We start from the raw sequence: 19,773 nt of genomic DNA, 5'->3' as shown, positions 1-19,773 counted from the left end.
CAGCCCTGCACAAGCACAGCCCAGGCCCTGTCCCAGGGGTGTCCTGGATGTGGCATCACCCCCAGCTCACACCACCACTGCCCTCCTGCCAGGCCACAGCCTGTCTTCCCAAGGAATGCTGAGACTGTGGCAGGGCTGGAGGTAAAACCCACTCTGGGCTTAAAATGTACAAAAAACCCCAACAAGCAAAGTGGAAACCAGGTGTAAACTGGAGCACGTGCACGGGCTGTCCCCCATGCCCATCCTTTGGAGGGGCAGGTTCAAGGGACAGCCCCACACTGCAGGAGGGGCAGGGGGCTGGTGGGGACCCCCATCCTGGCCCCTGGCCCCACATCCAGGCTCCCTCTTATCTGCTCTGCTATCACCCAACCTCTTCTTCACCCTCAGCTGCTGGAAGCATCAACGGCCGTGGTTGTTTTCCCCAAGGTCTGAGCAGCGTGGGAAAGATGAGCAGGGCAGGCTCAGGTGCTTTACTGAAGCACCATTTTGGGGGCACTTGAGACCAATGGGACCAGGACACTCCCTGGTGCTGGGTGCAGGGTCTCCCAGCATGGGGAGAGGCTCCCACCCCGACAGGCTGGGCTGGGGGATGCCATTCTCTGCTCCTGTGGCTCACAACAGCCACCTCAGATGAGCCCCAGAGTCTCAGGCAGAGCCACCCCAGCACAGAGAAGGTTCAGGAGCACAATTGTGACCTTGAGTGGTGCAGAGGGTCCCCCCTCGGGACCTTCACGCCCCCAGAGCCCCGTGCAGCAGCAAATGTGGTGTGTGACCTGTGGGTGGCTGTGCCAGCGTGGTCGGGACCCCATGGAGCGAAGCAGAGCAGGACACTCAGATTTCACATGTTTGCTGGCAACAGCTGAGGGAAGGAGAACCAGCCCTCAGGAGGGCCTCCCTTGGCTGCACAGGAGCCCAGAGGCAGAGCAGGCTGCTCCAGGTGCAGAGCAGTGACACAGCCCTGCACCTCTCGGGGTAACCGTCACCCCCGGGCTGGCAATGGCAACCACAGCCCCACAGCTTCCCCTGTGCCCCAGCAGCTGCACAGCCCAGGCAGCAGGGCCCCTGCTTTCCAGCAGGCTGCCACACACAGGAGTCACCTTTCCAGTTGTGCCAGTGGCTCCCTGCCTGGCACGGCCTGGGAGCAGCACCCCAGCTCTCCCCTGAAGTCACACCCTTTCCTGTAAGACACGCTTGCTCACTGCCAGCCCAGGGAACCCTGAGCTCCCCTGGCTGTAATCTGACCAGAGAAAAGGCCAGTGCTTGGGGATATGTCTCCCTGAGAGAAGAAACCTGCTTCTTACTCCAGCTTATTAATTCTTGTTCCACTGCCTCCCCAAGGATCCCTCCCGTGATGCATGGAGCAACAGGTGCATACTGTGGTCTGCAGGATGGCTTCCTGCCCTGGAAACATCCTGCTGGCACAGGAGCACGCTCTGGAGCCAGGGAGGTCTGGAAAACAATCCTGCTGGGGAATCAGAGCTCAGGACCTTGGTCTCTGCCCCAACCTCCTTGCCTGGTATCACCAAGAGCACTCAGAAGGAAATCGGTGCAGGGAGACAAGGAATACATTTGGGTGCTGCCCTGATCTCCCTGGAGCACGTGGGGCTGTGGATACTCCCTGTTCCCAGGGGCTGGGGGGCTGCTTGAGCCCCCTCTGGCTCTACACCTCACCTGCAGCTTTGCTCGGTGGTTCCTGGCACGTGTGGCTGGTAACAAACCAAAGGCTTCACCACAGCTGCCAGGAGAGCCAAGGCACGAAGGCAGAGCTGCCCTCACCCATGTGGGGCTGTTAACAACCCAAGGGCTTCACCACAGCTGCCAGGAAAGCCATGGCATGAAGGCAGAGCTGCCCTCACCCATGTGGGGCTGTTAACAAACCAAAGGCTTCACCACAGCTGCCAGGAGAGCCATGGCACGAAGGCAGAGCTGCCCTCACCCATGTGGGGCTGTTAACAAACCAAAGGCTTCACCACAGCTGCCAGGAGAGCCATGGCACGAAGGCAGAGCTGCCCTCACCCATGTGGGGCTGTTAACAAACCAAAGGCTTCACCACAGCTGCCAGGAGAGCCATGGCACGAAGGCAGAGCTGCCCTCACCCATGTGGGGCACCCTGACTGGGTGAGGCACCCTAAAGCTGCCCCGGTGCCAGCACAGCCCCACAGAAACCTCCAGCAGCCACGACGGAGCTCCCAGTACCAAAACCCAGCTCAAGACCTAAGTGGTGGTTTTTTAAGAAGTCTCATCCAGGTCCTGCTTTATTAAACACTCTGGGACACCAGCCTGGGAAAAAAGCAGAGTTTCACACAGGGAGGTGGTTGGCAAAGCAGCAGGTTACTCCAAGTGACATCAGGTTAATAAAGCAAGAGCAGATCTCCATTCTTGTTTAATTAAAAAAGCAAACTGCAATCCCAAGTCTTTGATGTGTTTTTTTTTTTCTCTTGTTCCATTTCATTTTTTGACCTAGCCCAAGTCATCTAATTGAGATTTTAAGATCCAGACTTTCATCTGGAGAGAAACTAAAGGAATTCCCAAAGCTGGATATACTCGTGGACAGGAGTGGGGAAAAAACATGCTAGAGCCCTGTTCCTCCTATGAAGGAAAAAAATGCCTTTGTTTCTTAAGCAGACATTAGTCAGGACAGTTTGGGAATCAAAGTTCCCATTGTAATGAAAAACAATATAATCCCATTACTAGGCAGAGTGGCCAGGCTATTCAGGGGTGGTATCTGGCTACCTGGGAAGGAGCTGCCTTTCAATGCAGCTTCATTCACAACAAACATGAAAGATGTCGAAGGAAGAGCCCAAGACAAAACTCGCCCCATTCCCACCCTCAACAATGGCTGCTATGAAATATTTGTTTTCCCCAGTGGATGTTTTTTATATCCTCTGCCAGTGCAAAGCTGCACAGCCCCATTGTTTGTGGGAGCCCAGCTCACTCTGCTCACCCTGGCCCCTGCTCCTGCTCTTGCATTTATGGGGTGACCATGAAGGATGGATCCCCAGGGAACACAGCCTGGGCTGGGGCTGGCACATGGTCCCATTACCCACCTGTGTCACATTCCCGGGGCAGGTCCCCCAAGGAGCACCCACAGTGCCCATCAGACACTGGAACAGCACCCAGCCCCTGTGGCATCTGAGAACACCCCCTGTGCAATTGCTCCCTGCTTTTGCCCTCTAAAAATCTGATGTTCTTTAAGCCAGCAGAAGAAAAAGTCAGAATTTGGGGCAGATAAGGAGTTTCTGCCTCCACAGGCTGCCTGCCAGCCCAGCATTGCCTGAGCTCGCTCCTCCCTCACCACCCTTTTTGGGGTAACTGCTGGTTTTACCCCGCTCTGGACCCAGCACTTGCTGCCCATGCAGGTTGAATTCACTCTGCTGTGCTCTCAGAGCTCTGGCTCACACACAGCCCCAGCGTCACCATCTCACTCAGTGATGATGGACTCGCTCTTTTTTCCCCTTTCCCCCTCAAACCAAGTTTTGGCTAAACATCACACTGCCCCAGAGCCAAATATGGAAAACTCCCACTCGTGACCCCACCATCCCACTCGTCTAATCCCAAACTTCAAACCTACGATTAGGATCTGAACAGCCACCAAAAGTTTAAACAAGCTAAATTTAGCCCTGATATTTATAAACAAGGAGGAGAGGGGGGTTTTGCAGAGCGCACGGGTGCCCCGTGGCACAAAGCCAACCCAAAGCCAAAGAAATTCCTGCTGGGGACATTTCAGTGGGATGGGGAGTGGGCAGAGGTGGCAATGGCCAGACAGGGATGGCTCCAGCTCCCCTCAACCTCACAGCCATGGAGCTGCTGGTCTCCCTTTGCAAGCAAAACCCCCAGAAATAGTTACCAGCAACAAAACTCTTGCCCACTTGGAAACCATGTGCTTAAGGAGCCGAGAGCGGACGAGCATCAGCTCCTGGGATCTGCACCCTGGGATTTCTGCTGCTGCCGAGTTTAACCAAGGAAACAGCAGAGAGGGAGGGAAGCCTGTGCCTCCTCTGACACCTTTTGCCGGCAGAAATCCCTGTGTCAACATGACGTCCTCGCCGAGGGAGCAGGACAATGGTGGCGGCTCTGCCCTCCGGCCGCAGCCCGCATTCCTGCCCCCCTCCCCTGGAAACCCCCCTTTTGTGGGGAGCAGCAGGCCCTGTGAAAGGGCCGTCTGTCGCCCTGCCTTTTGACTTGGAGGTCTGTGTCTAACATTTTAATAGGGGCTGGGGGCCGGGGACAGCCCCTCCTCTGTCCCTGCTGCTCCCCCGTGGGGTCACTCTCCCAGCCCGCCCCAAAGCATCCCAGAGGACAGGCACATTCCTCCACCTGCTCCAGAGGAGCCAGCCCATGGCTTCACCAGCCAGGAGAGCCTTTGGGAGGGTCTCATCCTGTTCCACTCAAGCAGGGATGCTCCAGCAGGGTGGGAGCGCTGGGGACATGCTCTCCTCCATGGCTGCAGAAAATTCCTTAAAATAAACCACAGGTCACTCACAAATGCTCAATCCCCAGGCAGTGATGCCAGCAGGGAGTGTGTGGCCCTTGAGGTCCCCATCACCCTGCTGACAAAGCCAAAAGTGCCAAAGGCTCCGTGCCCTGCTCCTCTTGGGGACAGGCGTGACAGGCACAGGTAGCATCACATCACATCACATCACACCAGAGGATGAGGAGGGACTGGCAGCAGGATGCCAAACTCAGGCCTGACAACAGATCCTGCACAGCCCAGAGGGTAAAGCAAAGCTGGCACTGCCACTCTCAGCCATGGTGAGTTTAAACCAAGCCCAAAGGCACAGGTTGCCCACCCCTGGGTGCCCCTGTGGCACCCAGCCCTCCCAGCCCACTTGCCTGCAGGGTGCCCCTTCTATTAAATAAGGGCAACATTATAGCATCATTAAAACTTAATAAATCCATTTCCCATATAAATACCATTAAATCCAGGTTTTGGGGAAGGGAATTAGGGTGAAAACTTGTTAAAAGAAAATTACTTCGGCGCAAATAAATTTTTGCAACTTGACTGAGCATGAAAGTTTCCCATTAAAATGCGACTCGGCTCCCTTTGCTGGAAATGTGCAAGAGCCTAATAACCATGGCCTAAACATTAACTGTTTAACTGGCTTTTCCAATATTAACTCCAGGCTGCCACGGGGGGAAGGGGAGGACGTGACGGGTGAGGGCTTAAAGCAGACATTAATTACTGCAGTGTGAGGGAGGCACACCCTGAGCTCACCAGCATCCTGCTCCCATGGCACACACACTGGGATTTTGGGTTTGTTCTGTGCAGGGCCAAGAGTTGGACTCAATGATCCTTGTGGGTCCTTTCCAGCTCAGGGTGTGCTGGGATTCCCAACAGAGCTGGTTTTGGGTATGGCTGGCTTGAAGCACAGCATGAATTCTGCTGCATGTGAGCTGGTAGGCATGAGTTGGACTCAGTGATCATTGTAGGCTCCTTCCAACTGAAAATATTCTTTTTGGAGACAGAGCTCCCCATATAGCCCAGCCAAACATCTCTCCCCCATCACCAGCACCTCACAGTGGTTTTATTCCTGCATCTCTCACATCTAGCACTGCATTTACCAGTGGGAACCTCCAGCACCATCGGGGTGCCCAGAGCAGCTGTGGCTGCCCCCAGATCCCTGGAAGTGTCCCAGGCCAGCTTGGGCAGGGTTTGGAGCAATCTGGGCTAGTGGAAGGTGTCCTGGCCCATGACAGGGGTGGAACAAGATCTTTAAGGTCCTTTCCAACCCAAACTATTCCACAGTTCCATGATCACCCTCTTAACCACCAGCAAATTGCTTGAGATATCTGGAACCCCAACACCATCCTGTACCACAGACCTGCCCATGGGGAGGTGACAGGAGAGGACCTGACCCACCAGATGTGCCCGAGAGGAAGGCAGAGTCCAGGTGTGGGTGTCCAGGTGTGAACAGGCACCATCACACCTGGCCAGATGATCAGGAGTGGAAGCAGCACTGAGCTGCTCTGCCAGCACAAGGTGTTAAACCCTGGGGAGTTCCCAGGTGGGCACCTCTAACCTTCAGCCATGGTCTGGAGTCACTGGGACCAGCAGGGTGCTGCAAAGACCTCCCCACATCACACACAGGAGCTCTGCTATAAAATCCAGTCAGCAGGGCCTGACCCTCACACCTCTCTGCTCCTGGGTACCTCCACACCCAAGAAATCCAAAATCCAGCCTGTCCCTTTGACACCAGAGCAGCATTTCTGTCCTTATTCCAGAACTCTGGCTGCAGCAAATCCGGGCTCATGAGGGCACCCTGCAGCAAGGCAGCATCAGGGACCGATGGGATTTGGGCACAGCTGCTGGGATGGGGGAGATGCAGCACCACCCTTCAGGCTCAGCACCACGTGCCAGGGGCATGTAATGAGATGAAGACACCATTTGGGGAGAAACTGGAACCATCCCAAACCATCGCTTCTCCAGACTGCTGGTCACAAAGCAGAGCTGCAGGGTAGCCCAGCTTGGGGAGTGGTGAGTGAGCACCCCAAGTGCCCCTTGGTGCTGCCCCATCCCGGGCAGCAGAAGGAGCCTGGCAGGTCCTCAAGGATGCCTGCACACAGCCCTGAGTGCAGCAGGGGACCCTGAGTACCTTCTTGGCCACTGGGAAGAAGGGAGGACTCAACTAAGACCCTACAGCAGGTTTGCTTTCCCAGGGGGCTTTAAGTTATATCCCAGAGGCTCTTCCCCTCTGCAGCCCCAACAGATGGTGCAAAACCTTCACCTGGCAGCATGTTAACCACAGAGAGGTCTCCATCCAGATCCAGAGCTCACCAGCTCTCCCTAAGTGCACCCTGGGGCTACTCCCTCGTTAAACACGCCGATGCTCTATAAAATTCACATTCCACTCATGTACACACGCTGCCACCACTTGGGACACCAACCAACACGAGCAAAACAAGGGTCACCACACCTCCAGGCCTGGAAAAAGCAGGTTAATTTCCAAACAATGTTATTTTAAAACTTGCTAACTGCCTCCTGATGATGTTGTCCGAGCCCTTAATTGGTGAATAGCCTGGTGTAGCAGTGACTTATACGTGTCACCCTCATGCTACATACAATAAACCATAATAGCCTGGGAGGTGAGGCCAGGTGTGAGGTATCAGCTGGAACAAATGGACGTGTTGGGGCTGCCAGCAGAAAGGAGGACAGCGAGTCAGGTGTTGAGATGGAAGAGATTTTGGTGGAATAAAACATACCCATACCATGGAGTGAGTGACCTGCAGCCCCAGGGAGCAGAGCCCCGTGCGCTGCTTCACACCACGAGACCATGGAACCTGAAGATGCCCCTGCTCACTGCAGAGGACCTTTAAAGGTCCTTTCTGACCCAAACCACTCTGTGAGCACAGCTTGAGTCCCTGCTGGGGAACAGCCCACCTCATGTGAGGTGATGAGCACCACTGTGAGTTCCTGACCCCCCTCTGCATCACCCCATCTCTCCTGCTCATCTCTGTGCTGTGGGACCTGCTGAGATATCTCCTCTCAAACACTTCCCATGCAGGACAACCCTCTGGCCACCACAGAGACAAACCAAGCAAAAAACCTCAAGGACACAGAGCAGAAGTGAGTGGGACCACCTGAGACAACTGACAACCACCGAGACACCTCGCAGGGACCAGAGACACAAAGAGATTCTCTCAGACAAGAGCTAAAACCCCCACTGCTGTTCCAATGACCTCAGCAGCTGGGCTTCAGTTTCTATTCCACTGGAATCCACAACAGGTGACACTTTGGTATTTTTAATCTCCCCTCTTACCCATTTCCACCTTGTTCTTTCCGAGAATGAGATCAGACTCCAAAGAGCCAACAAGAGTTCTCAACATGGCTGAATCACTGCTCCTCTACTTCTTTAAGAGCTTCCTCTGGTTGATTGTTCAACACTCCACCCTCTTCCTCTCCAGCACCGAGACTGCATTTTTTCTTTGTTATTATTTCATGGAAATAACGTTGGGTTAAAGCACATGAGAAAAACCAAACCAGAAGGAAACTTCCGCCCTTTACAATGAGATAACAATGACTGAGCAGTTGAATAACTTGAAGGGCACAGAAACTCACAGGGCTCACATCACTCCTCTGCCTTCCTGGTTGTCTCCTGAAAGAGTTTTGAGCTAAAATAATCTCCTCTTCCCGCTATGGCCCCCTTCAGAATGTTTCTTCCCATGTTTCTGGCCCGCTGCCCGTGGAAGCTGGTGGTGGCAATGGGCACCAGCTCAGGAGCCACTGCCCTGGCTGAACGACAACGCTGTGCTGATTCATAAACAGAGGAAGTACTTTAGCAAACTGACTTTTCCCCCTTTTCAGCACAAGCCCAGTGATTAATTTAACTTATTCTCTCCCTCTTCCATCTCTTTTGCTTCTCTGAGCAAGAGGAGAACCCAGGCACGACTCCTCTGGCTTTAATGGTGAGAGGCTGGTGGGGCAGGGCTGGAAGCTCAGCCCTCTTTCAATGCCATCTGCTTTTAACTAGCAGAGCAAGGGAGGTCCTGGGAATAAATGTCACATGGCACAGGGAGCTAAAATCAGCCCGACTCATTTGCAGGGATGCCAGTCAAAACTAGGGTTATCCAACAGTCTAATTAGGAGCTATCACTAGAAGTCAAAAATGACCTCTTGGAAAAACCTTCTCATTTAGTCTGGGAAAATGCCTTAGTCCAAGGCAAGGGCCTTTTCTGGAATGCCACAGCTCCCCAGCACCACAGAACCTCACGCCAAGCCCTGCAGCAGCCACCAACTCCAGCCTGGACCTTTTAAAGTTCCAGCTCTGGGGCAAAAACACCCAGAGCCTTCAGCTGGGGTCTGTGCAAGACCCACAAACCTGCTGCTGCTCTTCCTGCACTGAAAGACCCAGATAATACCCTGCCAAGATGGAAAGCAGCTCCAAAGGAGCCTAATTAGGGTGCTTCTGTCTCAAGCCCTCCAATCCAACACTTGGTCCCTCCATTCAATTAAAGCCCTGCGTGCCCTGCACCGCCTGGCAAAGGGACAAGCAAGATAAGGCACCTGGAACTTTACAAACTATCTCTGTAAAATAATAAAGAGCTGAGAAAGCTCCCGGTCTTGCACTGGCAGTTTCCTTTCCGTAGCAGGGCTGATAACCTGGGCTTGGAGTTATCAGAGTCGGCTCCACGTAACCCAACGAGCTCTGTCCCGCCACAAGTGCTGGGACACTCTTCCTCTGGAGCAGCATCCCCCTCGTACACTATTTATTTCACTCCACTTTCTAATTGGATTTGTGGGGGCAGCACAAAGGGGCTTTATGGCCAAACTTTGTTAAGTGCCAGGCCGAGCAGAGATGTGGCCAGCAGCCAAAATGGTGCATTTCACGCAGGCGCCAAAGGGCAGTGCCAAGCTTTTCTGTGTCTGCTATCTTGTGCTCTTGGCTCTGCTTTGTTTAAGAAGCTTCCAAGCAAAGCTCCTCGTCAAGAGATATTCAAACAAAGTGAAAAACCAGGATTTTGCGAGTTGCTATCAGGTAATTTGGGAAGTTGCACCTCCTTCAGTCTGGCTGTACCTCCAGTATCTGCCTCCATCGCCCTGCACGGGACAAGAGCTTTCACACAGCCAGAGCACACACCTTGTGCTCCTGCAAAAATAACTCACACACGCTCACAAGGCATCTGCAGCCAAGAGAAAAGTGGTTATTCACAGCCAGCAACCAAGAACTTCTTTAAAGTTAACTTTTTCTCTTAAAAAAAAACCCAACCCACCCTGAGCCTACTTTGGAGGCTTCTCCAAATAGAGCTCGCACACATCAGATCTAATTAGATTCCATCACCATCTGCACATGAAATGTAAATCAGGAGTTGCAGAGACTTAAGAAAAAAAGGAAAGAATGACCACAAGGAAAAGGAGGGGTGTAAGGTTGGGGAGGGGGTGGAGGGTTGGGCATTCTGGGAAGCCATACATGATTAGTCACACAGCATTAATCTGCCTCCCTTAACAATAGCTGCCGAATTTCGACCGAATCCCAGCTGTCGCTCTTTGAATGAAAGAAAACAAGATTTAGAGCGTCAAGCGTTGGTAAGGGCTTCTGTGCAAAAAAAAGTGGCGTGCATTCATTAGTGCCTCACAAAGGGACCCAGCCTTTGTCCATTAAATTGCTCATGTGCCTGATTGATTTGCTGATTTATTTGCACCAAAGGGTTGGGGGGCTCAGCTTGGAGAAGGGGGCGGGAGGTGCCCGGCTACTGGGCAGAGTAACGGCACCCAGGCGGATTTGCAAAAAAGCAACACACATTGTCAAGGGAAACTGCCATTCAACAGGTTGGGATTGGAAATGCCTTCAGGTTCCTCCGCCGAGGACTTCCTATTTGGAAATTTGGGGTGGGTGGGAACGTCTCCCCGCCTGCTCGCAGCTCAGGCCGCGTTCAACAGGCAGAGGGGAAATCTGGCCGGAAAACAGAGCCTTGCCCATTCACATTTCTTTTATGGAATAGTTTTAAAAAGGGAGCTGGAGTCTTATTCATTTCTCTCGGTTATTGTTCCCTGGGAGCCTGGAGTGAATCGGCCATCGCTGCGGTGGGTCGGTTGGTCCTTCAAAGAGTCCCAACGCTTTACACATCCGTTTCCCCACAATCAGCTTGGAGAAAGACCCAGTCTGGGTGCCAGGTCCCACCAGGAACGCCAGCCTAGACCACAGCTTGGCACCAGCACTGGCAGGGCTGCAGGAGGAGGTGCCCTGCTCCCCTGGCGATGCCTCATCGGCCCACGGACACCACTGGGGCAGCTCCAGCAGCCAGAGCCATGCCGTGGAACCTCTCCTGAGTGTTTATTGGAGGTGTACCTGTCACCCTTGTGTGCAAGGGACTGAAAGGCAATGCTTCAGGGCCAGGAGGGAGTAGCTGGAAAACAGACAGACAGACAGACAGCCTCCCTCCCCGCCTGACGGTCCAAGGAGCGCCGCAGGCTGGCCCTACCTCCTGCTCCATCAGCAGGGCAGTCTGCATAGGCTAACACCAGCAAAACATGGCCCTTTGCCCATGTTTTTCCACCCAGCCAGGAACAAAGCCCGATCCTGCCAAACTCGCGGTGACTCCTACACAAGCAGGTTATTCTTGCCACTCAAGGAAAGAAAACGCATCTTGCCCTATTAAATCCAGAGCCTTCAAAGCAAAGTCAACATGAATGTCAATAACTTTGGTCGGGGGAGATGAAAATCCTCTGGCTGTTCCATACTTACTGGCACACCTCCGTCCCGTTGGGAAAAGTTTCACACTTGCCCCCGTTGAGGCAGGATTCAGCAAGCTGCGAGCACCGTAAACCTGCAAACAGAGGGACAGCATTAGCCACAGCTCAGGGCCCTGGTGGCAGCAGGGGGGCTGCATCCCCTGGTGTCACCTGGGCTGGGGACAGGCTCGCTGAGACCCCCAGACCCCCTGTGCCTGCACAGCCTGGTGAGGTGGGGTCCAGCACCCGGCAGCCCTCGCCCGCAGGGTGATGGACGGGGCAGGGACTGTGTGGCCCCTGCGCTGAGAGGCTCACCTAAAAATAAAACCCAGGGTGGGTTTGAGGGTAGGCTGTGCCTGCTCCTCCAGCAGGAGGACTGACAGAGAGAAGCCCCAGATCAGGCCCTTGACTGACAAATGCCATTTGGGAAAAAACATCCAGCCCGGGGCCCATTAGTTACCATAAGCTCGGTAACGAAATGAGTTGCCCGTCATAACTTGCTATGAGTAAAGGTTTCATTGTCTGGCCCTCAGAACCAAATTCTGCAGAGTTACCACAGCAACTCGCTGAAAGTACCAGAATCGCTTCCGATTTCCACCCCGGCTCGCTCTTCCCCTTCTCTGCCCGCTCGCTCTTCACGGTAACTGGTTCTGCGACACGCGTGTGCAGCCGGGCCAGTTTCACATTGAGCGACTGCAGCTCGGCACCACCACCGCCACAACCCAGATCCTGCCCTGCACGGGTGCCGAGCCCACCGGGTCACCCTGCTGGGGCTCCGTGTCCCACGGCACACGGGCTGGGGTGCTGGGCACCGCTCCGGCCGGGCGCAACTTTCTGCAAACTTCGCCTCTCACGGCTCCCAGCCCTGCTGTGGGAGCAGCACCGCTGCCTTCGCTCCCCAAAATCCTCTCAGGGCACTCCGGAGGGGGCTACCAGCTCGGTCCCGGGGCAGGGGGGCACTGCAGGGTCCGGACCCCCTGGGATGGGCTGCTCCCCGCTCCGTCCCACACTCCCGGCCGCTTTAGGGGCTCTTTTCCCGTGCCCCGACCCGCTGCCCCCGACGGTCGCGCAGCGCTTTGCGGCGAAGCACCCGGACCCGCCCCGGAGGGGGGGCCCCGGGGGGCCCCGACTTTCAAGAAACAGGAAACCGAGAAAAATTTGCAAAACGGTCAAAAGCTGTCGCAGAACAGCAGCAGGAGCGCGGCCGCCCTGCGCGCCCCTCCGCCGGGCCGAGCCCCGGCTGCCCCGGCACCGAGCTCCGCTCCCCCCGACGGCAGCGAGCGCCGCTCCCCCGGCAGCTCCGGGCACCGAGCTCCGGCTCCCGGTGGCCCCGAGCGCCTCCTTCGGGACACCGAGCCCCGGCCCCGCCGCGCTCCCCCGCGCCGTCCCGGCCCCGGCTCCCCCGAGCTCCGGCCACCCCCGCGGGGCTCAGCCCCGCTCTCCCAGCCCGGTTCCGCTCCCGGTTGTCCCGCTGGCAACGAGCTCCGGTTCTCCCGCAAGAGCCGAGCCCAGTCCCGGCGCATCCCGCGGCACCGAGCCCCAGTTCCCACGCGGACCCCGCGCCCGGACCCCCCGAGGGCGCCGCGCTCCGGTCCCGCCGCAGAAGCCGAGTCCCGGTTCCCACGGGAACCTCCCGGCCCGGACCCCCCGACGGCGCCGGGCTCCGGTGCCCGCCGTGCCCCGCTGCGCTCCGGTGCCCGCCGCTCCCGGCCCCGCTCCCGGCAAACTTCCTGCGGGGCGGCCGGTGCGGGGCCCGCGGCGGCGGCGGCCCTCACCTCGCGTCAGGGCGGGCAGCAGGAGCACCAGGAGGCCGGGCGCCAGGAGCCGCTCCATCCCGCTCTGCTCCCGCCGCTCACAGCCGCATAGATCCGCGGGGCCTCGGCCGAGCCGAGCCGAGCCGAGCCGGTGCCGGTGCGGGTCCGCGCCGCCCCGCCGGGAGCCCCAAACACAGCGCGCCCGAGAGCAGCGACTCCGAACGCGGCGCCTCCCGCGGCTGCTCAGCCCCGGCGGGCCGGGCCGGGCGGCGGGGGGCGGGACGGGACGGTGCGGGGCGGGCCGGGCGCCGCGGGACGGGAGGGGATGGGACGGGACGGGCGAGACGCTCCTCCCTGCCCAGCCCGGGGGGCCGCCGCCGGGAACCCCCTTCCCGCCACGGAGGGTCCCCGAGTGGGACGCGAGGGGGGCTGCGGGGTCCGCGCAGACCCTACGGGCAGCCCCGGGGCAGCCGCGTCCCTCTGTGCAGCCACCGGACACCCCCGGTGCAGCCCCCCGAATGCAGACACGGATGCACCGGGTGCAGCTCCTTCTCTCCGTGCAGCCTCCCCCTGCAGTCCTCCAAACCCCGCAGGGCAGCCCCCCATTCCCAGGGCAGCTCCAGCACAGCTCTCACGTGCAGCCACTACAGAGCCCCAGCACAGCTCTGCACGCCTGCATGCAGCCCCCACAAGCAGCCCCACATTTCCCCAGTGCAGCTCTGGACACCCCCGGTTCAGCCCCCACCCCAGTATTGATGCAGCCCTCACCCGTGCACACCGTGCATAATCCCAGTGTAGCTCCTCCATGGTCCCAGGGCAGTTCCTGCACAGCTTCCCCAGTGCAGCCCCCCCAGTACCTGCACAGCTTCCCCAGTGCAGCCCCCCCAGTCCCTGCACAGCTTCCCCAGTGCAGCCCCCCCAGTCCCTGTACAGCTTCCCCAGTGCAGCCCCCCCAGTACCTGCACAGCTTCCCCAGTGCAGCCCCCCCAGTCCCTGTACAGCTTCCCCAGTGCAGCCCCCCAGTCCCTACACAGCCCCTGGGGCCGCAGTAGCCACTGAGTGAGCACAGGAGACCCCAGGCCAGCCTGACCCACGGTGTGTCCGTGCAAGGACCTGGGGCACACAAACTACGGGAATGGGGTGGCTGTGCTGGGGGACCAGGACATGGACTGACCATCCCCTGAGTGCTGGGGAGTGCAGTGTGGGGTTCCCCTTCTGACCCCACCGGGACTCAGGTGTGTGCAGGTATGCGGAGCCGTTTCCCACCCAGCTCCCCCGCAGGTGCCGGCAGCTGGGTCGGATGTTGTTTGTTTTGTGCTGTGAACTCATGAACTCCCAGGCAGAGCCTGGCCAGCCCCGTGTGCTGCCGCATCCACAAATAAACAAACACTCTGGGAGAAACGGGGAAGCCAAACCCAGGGGCAGCCCCACAACCCCCACGTGTGTGCAGGTTCCTGTTGGAGCAGTGGTGACAGGGGGTCCTTGTGCCCTCATCCCCAGAGCCCCACTCCTGCCCCAGCTGCCGTGGGCCACAGTCAAGTTTGAAAAAAAAAAAAATAAAAGCCAAGCTGGAATGCTCCACCTGAAATCCATCCAGGCCTTGAGCCCAGGGCAGGTTGAAGCCCTTAACAAGTGTTTGTGGGTGTCTCGTGCAAGCAGTGGCTGCAGGGGGTGCTCAGGGCTGTACCCACAGAGCACCACTGATGGGAACAGCCTGCGTGAGGGTGCTTAAAAATGATGGTTCCTCATGAGCCCTGCTCAGTGAGGCTGCAGTACCTGCAAAAGTGGGGAGCAAAAACTCAGTGTGGAGAATTTGGGGTACCAGCTCTTCCAGGGATGTGGGTAAAAATCCCATTGGACTCCTGTGTCTACCTCAAGACTGTTGGAGTCTACTGGATGGTTCTTTTACAGCTCCCAAACATGAGGACGTGAAGGGATGGCTGCCAGCCTCTGGCTGAAAGCTTGGGAAAGAGGAAGGGGAAGGAGGATCAGCAATGGGTTAATGGGAAGGAGGTGACACTGTGGTCATCTGTGTCTCTCATCTCAGGGTACCTCTCCACCAGCCCCCGGGCTCATCCCATCCCATCCCATCCCATGCCAGCCCTGCTGTTATCCCACTGCTTCCTGTTGTAAACTATTTCCAGAGCAAGTGTGAAACAATTAAACAAACCGAAGGGCAGAGTCTGCTCACCAGATCAAAGGCGTGAGCCCTGCAGCGGTGCCTCGCTCCCGCGGCTCCCTCCTTCCCTGCTCCTCCTGCCTTCCCCACTCTGGCCTCTAAAGCAGTGCCCTGACTGGGGCTGGGGAGCCAGGGCCCTGTGTGGAGCTCGGTGCCACTCAGGGTCCAGGTGCCACTCAGGGTCCAGGTGGCACTGGTAGCTCGAGCCCTGAACAATTCCGGAATGTGGGTGCTGCCTGTTTGATCCTCCCTGCAGACACAAGTATGGTGACAACAACTGGGCAGTGGGATGTGACCCCAGCTGTGCCACCACAACCTTGTCACCATCCTCAGCCTCATCTGGAGGTGTGAGGACAGCCTGAGGTTCCTCCACTTGGGCATCCTTGGAGATGGAGACTCTGTGCTCTTTCTCCATCTCCCCCCTTTCCCCCTCTCTGTCAGAGCCCCCGGAGCACGGAGCATCTCAGCTCCACTGCCTGGAAATACCGGCCAAAGCTTTGCCCGGGCTTGTTCTCCATGTGCAGAAAGCACCGTGCACTCAGCTCAGCTGTGCTCTGGGACTTGATCCCTGAGACTTGGGAGAGCCCCCCTGCCCCTCCGAGCCATCATGGGCATGCCTGGGGACACGGGGCTGTCAGGGTGCCCTGCCTGTGCCACCTGGGGATGCAGAGGTGGTGATGCTGAGGGCTGTGCAGGGTGCTGGAGACACTGCACAACCCTGTGTCCCAGGCTGCTCCTGGAGGTGCTGGACTGGAAGGGCACATGGGAAGGCAGGGGTGAGCCCTGGCCCTGGGTTTGCTCCGTGGCTGGAAGGGTCTGTGTGGTGTCCACAGCATAAACACAGCCAGACCGGGCGTGCGGCCGCGCAGCCGCGTCGCCTCGTCCCCCGAGCACAGCAGGTCAAATACATCTATTTATTGCCATCACCCCGGGGCTCTGTGACCCCGCAGCTCTGGGGCTCTGCTTGGGGAAAAGGCTCTGCTGGGAGGGAGCCAAAAGGGTCCTCTGTGGTTTCCCATGGAAGCCTGAACACGAGGATGGCTCCTCCAGCCAGGCGCTGCTGCGAGATGTCCCGATTTAATCTGGTACCATCCTTCCCCTGGTACTGAGGGATCTGCTGTGAGATCCTCGTGGGGAACCTCCTCAAGTTTCCTTCTCCCAGACGCCTCCTCCAGAGACTCCTACCAGCAAAAGTAAAAAAGGGAGGAAGGCAGAAGTCAGCGTCCAGCATAAATCTTTTTGCAATAAGAGGTGAATAAGACATAAATCCAAAGAAACTTTTTCTTTTGAGTGGTCTTCAGGGGTTAAAAATAATGGGATTTTAGGTCCTTTTAAAAATAGTGTTTGTAAAAGGCTTTAATAGAAACCTTGGCGACTGTCCATGTGATTAGTGATTTAAAAACATGAAACCTCCACACATGTTTAAAAGTTTTAATAAGTTAAAATTAAATGAGTGAAACTCTGGGAATATTTTTTTGTTACTGCAAGCTAAGAAAATCATGTCCGTTAAGCAAAACTTAATACAAATATAAACAGGTAATGCACATCTGTAAATTATTTTCATGTCTCCAGGGGCTGGAAAAAAACCTAAGTGAGACCAGCATTCTTATATATATTTTGCCTTGACAGCTCAGGAAAAAATTTGCCAAAAACCAGAGTTAGAGCACTGGGCTGGCGTGGGAAAGTTGGTTTAGTGAGAAATTTGCCCGAGGCTATTTAAATAAAAACAGGCGTTTTTCTTTAATGGCAAATGCCTGTTAAATACAACCAAGGCGGCTTCCAATCGCCTGAGTAACTTGTGTGCCTATTCCTTCTTGACACTTTCATCTCTTTATCATCACAATCAATATTTTGCTCTTATACCTTCGGTGCAATAAAAATAAGACTGATAAGGCAGACATCAAACTGGATCTCTCCTGCTTCCCCCACCGTGCTTGGCTTGGCATTGCTCTGCCTCCTGGATTTTGGAGTAGCACGGAGGGTTAGCCCTCCTCATGCTGGTACATGCACCCCCACCCTCCCTCATGCTCTGAAAAAAACTCATTTTTAGTAATTAAGTGTGAATCAAAGCAGGTAGAGCATCCTGGAAAGTCTGAGCAGATAAAAACGCACTGGTCACGGAGTCTGCGAGGTAAAACTATCCCCAAACTTCTCCATAACGGGATTAAGGCATGATTCTCTGGGGCACCAGAGATAAGAGGCTGGATTTGCAAGAATTGCCGAAATCCTGATTTGTTTTTATCTTACCTTTCTTAAAGAGCTGAGTGGTGTGCCTGAACAGTCACAGGTTAAATCACACCGAGTGCCATCCCTCTGCCACAGTGCTCTGGCATCACATGCTCATGGAGGACGACTTTCCTACTTTCCTCCCGCCAATGCAGTGGGATTTGGTCCCATCAGGATGTCCAGGGCTGGGATGGGACAAAGGACAATCAGTCCTTGTTGCCATGGGCAGAGATTGGTGCCATGTGTGTCCCTGCCCTGGCACAGCTCCTGCACTGGGCTTGGCACCCGCTGAGTTTTCCTCCTCACAGGCTGCTGAAACTGGTTTTAATTGCAGGGTTGCTCCTGGCCATCATTTCTCAGTGTGTAAAGTCAGCTCAGGAACTCTCACCCAGGGATTAGAGACAGGCGGGAAGACGTCCCCGAGGAGCAGCTTTGCCTGCACCGTTTGTACCTGGGTGAAAGGTGCTGCTGGGGAATTGCGCTATAAAATCTGTGTCATATTTAAAATAAAATGTCTTTATGGGCTGTGAGGGGAGAGCAGGTGTTGGGCAGGCATTGCTCAGCCTGGCCCTGGCCCCTTGGTCCCTGTGCTGTTCCTATCCACCTCCATAAAACAACTGAAACATTCTCTGTTGTGTAAACAGAGCCTGCTGGGGTTTATGGGGCTGCGAGTGACAATGTGCTTGTCCCCAGGCCCGTCCCAACCACATGGGCTGCTGGAAATGCAGCTCTCTCTGTCCCTGTTCCCTCCATGCTTGTTTGTGCCTTTGTCTGCACCCTGGTGCTGCAGACCCTGCGTGTCCCCCTGCTGTCCCTCGGTTCCTCAGGGTGTCACAGGCACCCAGCTCGGGGATGGGGACAGCTCTGCACACCACAGAGGAGATGCAGGGGCTGACCCTGACTCTCTGGAGTGCAAACCCCAGTCCAGCTTTGTCCTGGTGCTGGGGACATGTGGGACATATTCGTATTTCATGTGCATCTTCCTTCAAGGCCATCCATTCTTTGCTCTTTCTTCCATTCCCCCTTTTCCTGCCGAGGCAGTTTTCATCACCTCAGCAAGTAAATTGCTCGCCGGAGTGTGTGGAAGGGCCAGGATCAAACCTCCTCTGATATCTCCATTAAATAATCAAAAACCATCGCTCACAGCAGTGAAAACCCAAGCGTGATTCTCTGTGCACAAGCCCGGGCATGAACCTGATACTGGATTTCTGGACCGTGGTGCAATGCCAAGCTCATCCAAGTCACGCTGGCATCCCCACAGTTTCACCCTCTCTGTGCTGCTGGGATTTGCCTCTCCCGGGGCTCATGCTCAAGAAAAACGTCATGCCATGTGGACACTCGCCCCGCAGAGGTTTCGGGCAGGTTTTCTGGGAGACATCACTCACAGAGATCTGGGCGTGCCCCTTCTCGCTGTGCTGCCCCGGGGGGCTGCGCTGCAGGGTCCTGGGACGCCACTGATACCAGCAGGGAGTTTCAGGGGTAGTTCAGTGCCAGCTCTGTTCTCACAGCTCTGGGATTTGGGACTCCTGTGCCGGGATGAAGACAGCTGAAATTCTTAAGCGGTTACAAAATGAGAGTAAAAAAGGATTTTCTGCACCGCAGCCTTTGCTGATGCTCCATTCACGGGCACTCCCACCCGCCGCCCCCTCTTTCCTTCCTCATGGAAACGGGAAGGCTGGGAGATGTTTCACTTTCCAGAAGGGCTGCAAAGCAGTCCTTTGCCCCCTGAAACACACACAGGGAGGACCACACATCCTCTGCACTGATGCAGGGTGTGCTGGCTGCTGCACTCTCAATGGCAGCCCTGTGCTGGGGTGCTGGGGGTGCTCCTTTGTCCCCCCCTGCCATGGCTGGGCACATGTGTGAGCGCTGCTGTCGGGGAACGCTTCCCACCCAGCTCTGACCTTGGTGCCTCCCAGCAAAAACACCTCCTGGAGAGGGGCCAAACACAATAGCCAGTTCCTTCTACTCCCTTCCTTCCCAGGCAGCCACATTATCACAGGGCTCGGCCGCGAATCAAAGCCAGGCACACGAAGACGGGAACCAGGAGAAATCAGCCCAAAGATGCCATTTCCTCTTGGAGAGCGGTGGCTGCGGGGCACAGGGTGTCCCACCACAGCCTGACAGGGAGGGAGAACCCCTACAAACCATTCTTGGGGTACCCAGGAGCTGCAGGAACCCCCTGTCATGCCCAGTACACCCCCTGGGCTGGGGCACTGGGGATCCCCTGCCCTGTGCTGGCTGTGGGGTTTGGTGATGCCACAGCTGGTTCCAAAGGGTTTGGAGGAGCCTCAGAGCCCATTCTCAGACCTCTGCTCACAGGCAGCTCTACGTGAGAGATTTCTTTGCCAGAAAATCTTGGTGAGTTTTCACAGAATCACAGAGTATGCTGAGTGGGAAGGGACCCGTCAGGATCATGGAGCTCAGTTCTGGAGCCTGTACACGAT

At 56.2% G+C, this 19,773-nt stretch overlaps 1 protein-coding gene across 1 annotated transcript in view; it reads right to left on the bottom strand.

Annotated features, from left to right (window-relative positions):
* The window catches only part of NOTCH1 (notch receptor 1), a 41,634-nt gene extending 28,634 nt beyond the window's left edge, over positions 1 to 13,000 (bottom strand). Inside the window, exons 1-2 of the mRNA XM_066562954.1 lie at positions 12,943 to 13,000; positions 11,181 to 11,262 (exon numbers count right to left, since the gene is read on the bottom strand). Coding sequence (XP_066419051.1) covers positions 11,181 to 11,262; positions 12,943 to 13,000 — 140 coding nt within the window. The remainder of the gene's footprint in view (positions 1 to 11,180; positions 11,263 to 12,942) is intronic.
* Positions 13,001 to 19,773: the final 6,773 nt, after the last annotated feature.

Source organism: Molothrus aeneus, chromosome 19 (genome assembly GCF_037042795.1).
Source record: "Molothrus aeneus isolate 106 chromosome 19, BPBGC_Maene_1.0, whole genome shotgun sequence".
In the NCBI taxonomy this organism is placed as follows: Eukaryota; Metazoa; Chordata; class Aves; order Passeriformes; family Icteridae; genus Molothrus; species Molothrus aeneus.
Note: the sequence above shows the minus strand (reverse complement) of the source record. Positions and strands in the feature narration are given on the sequence as shown.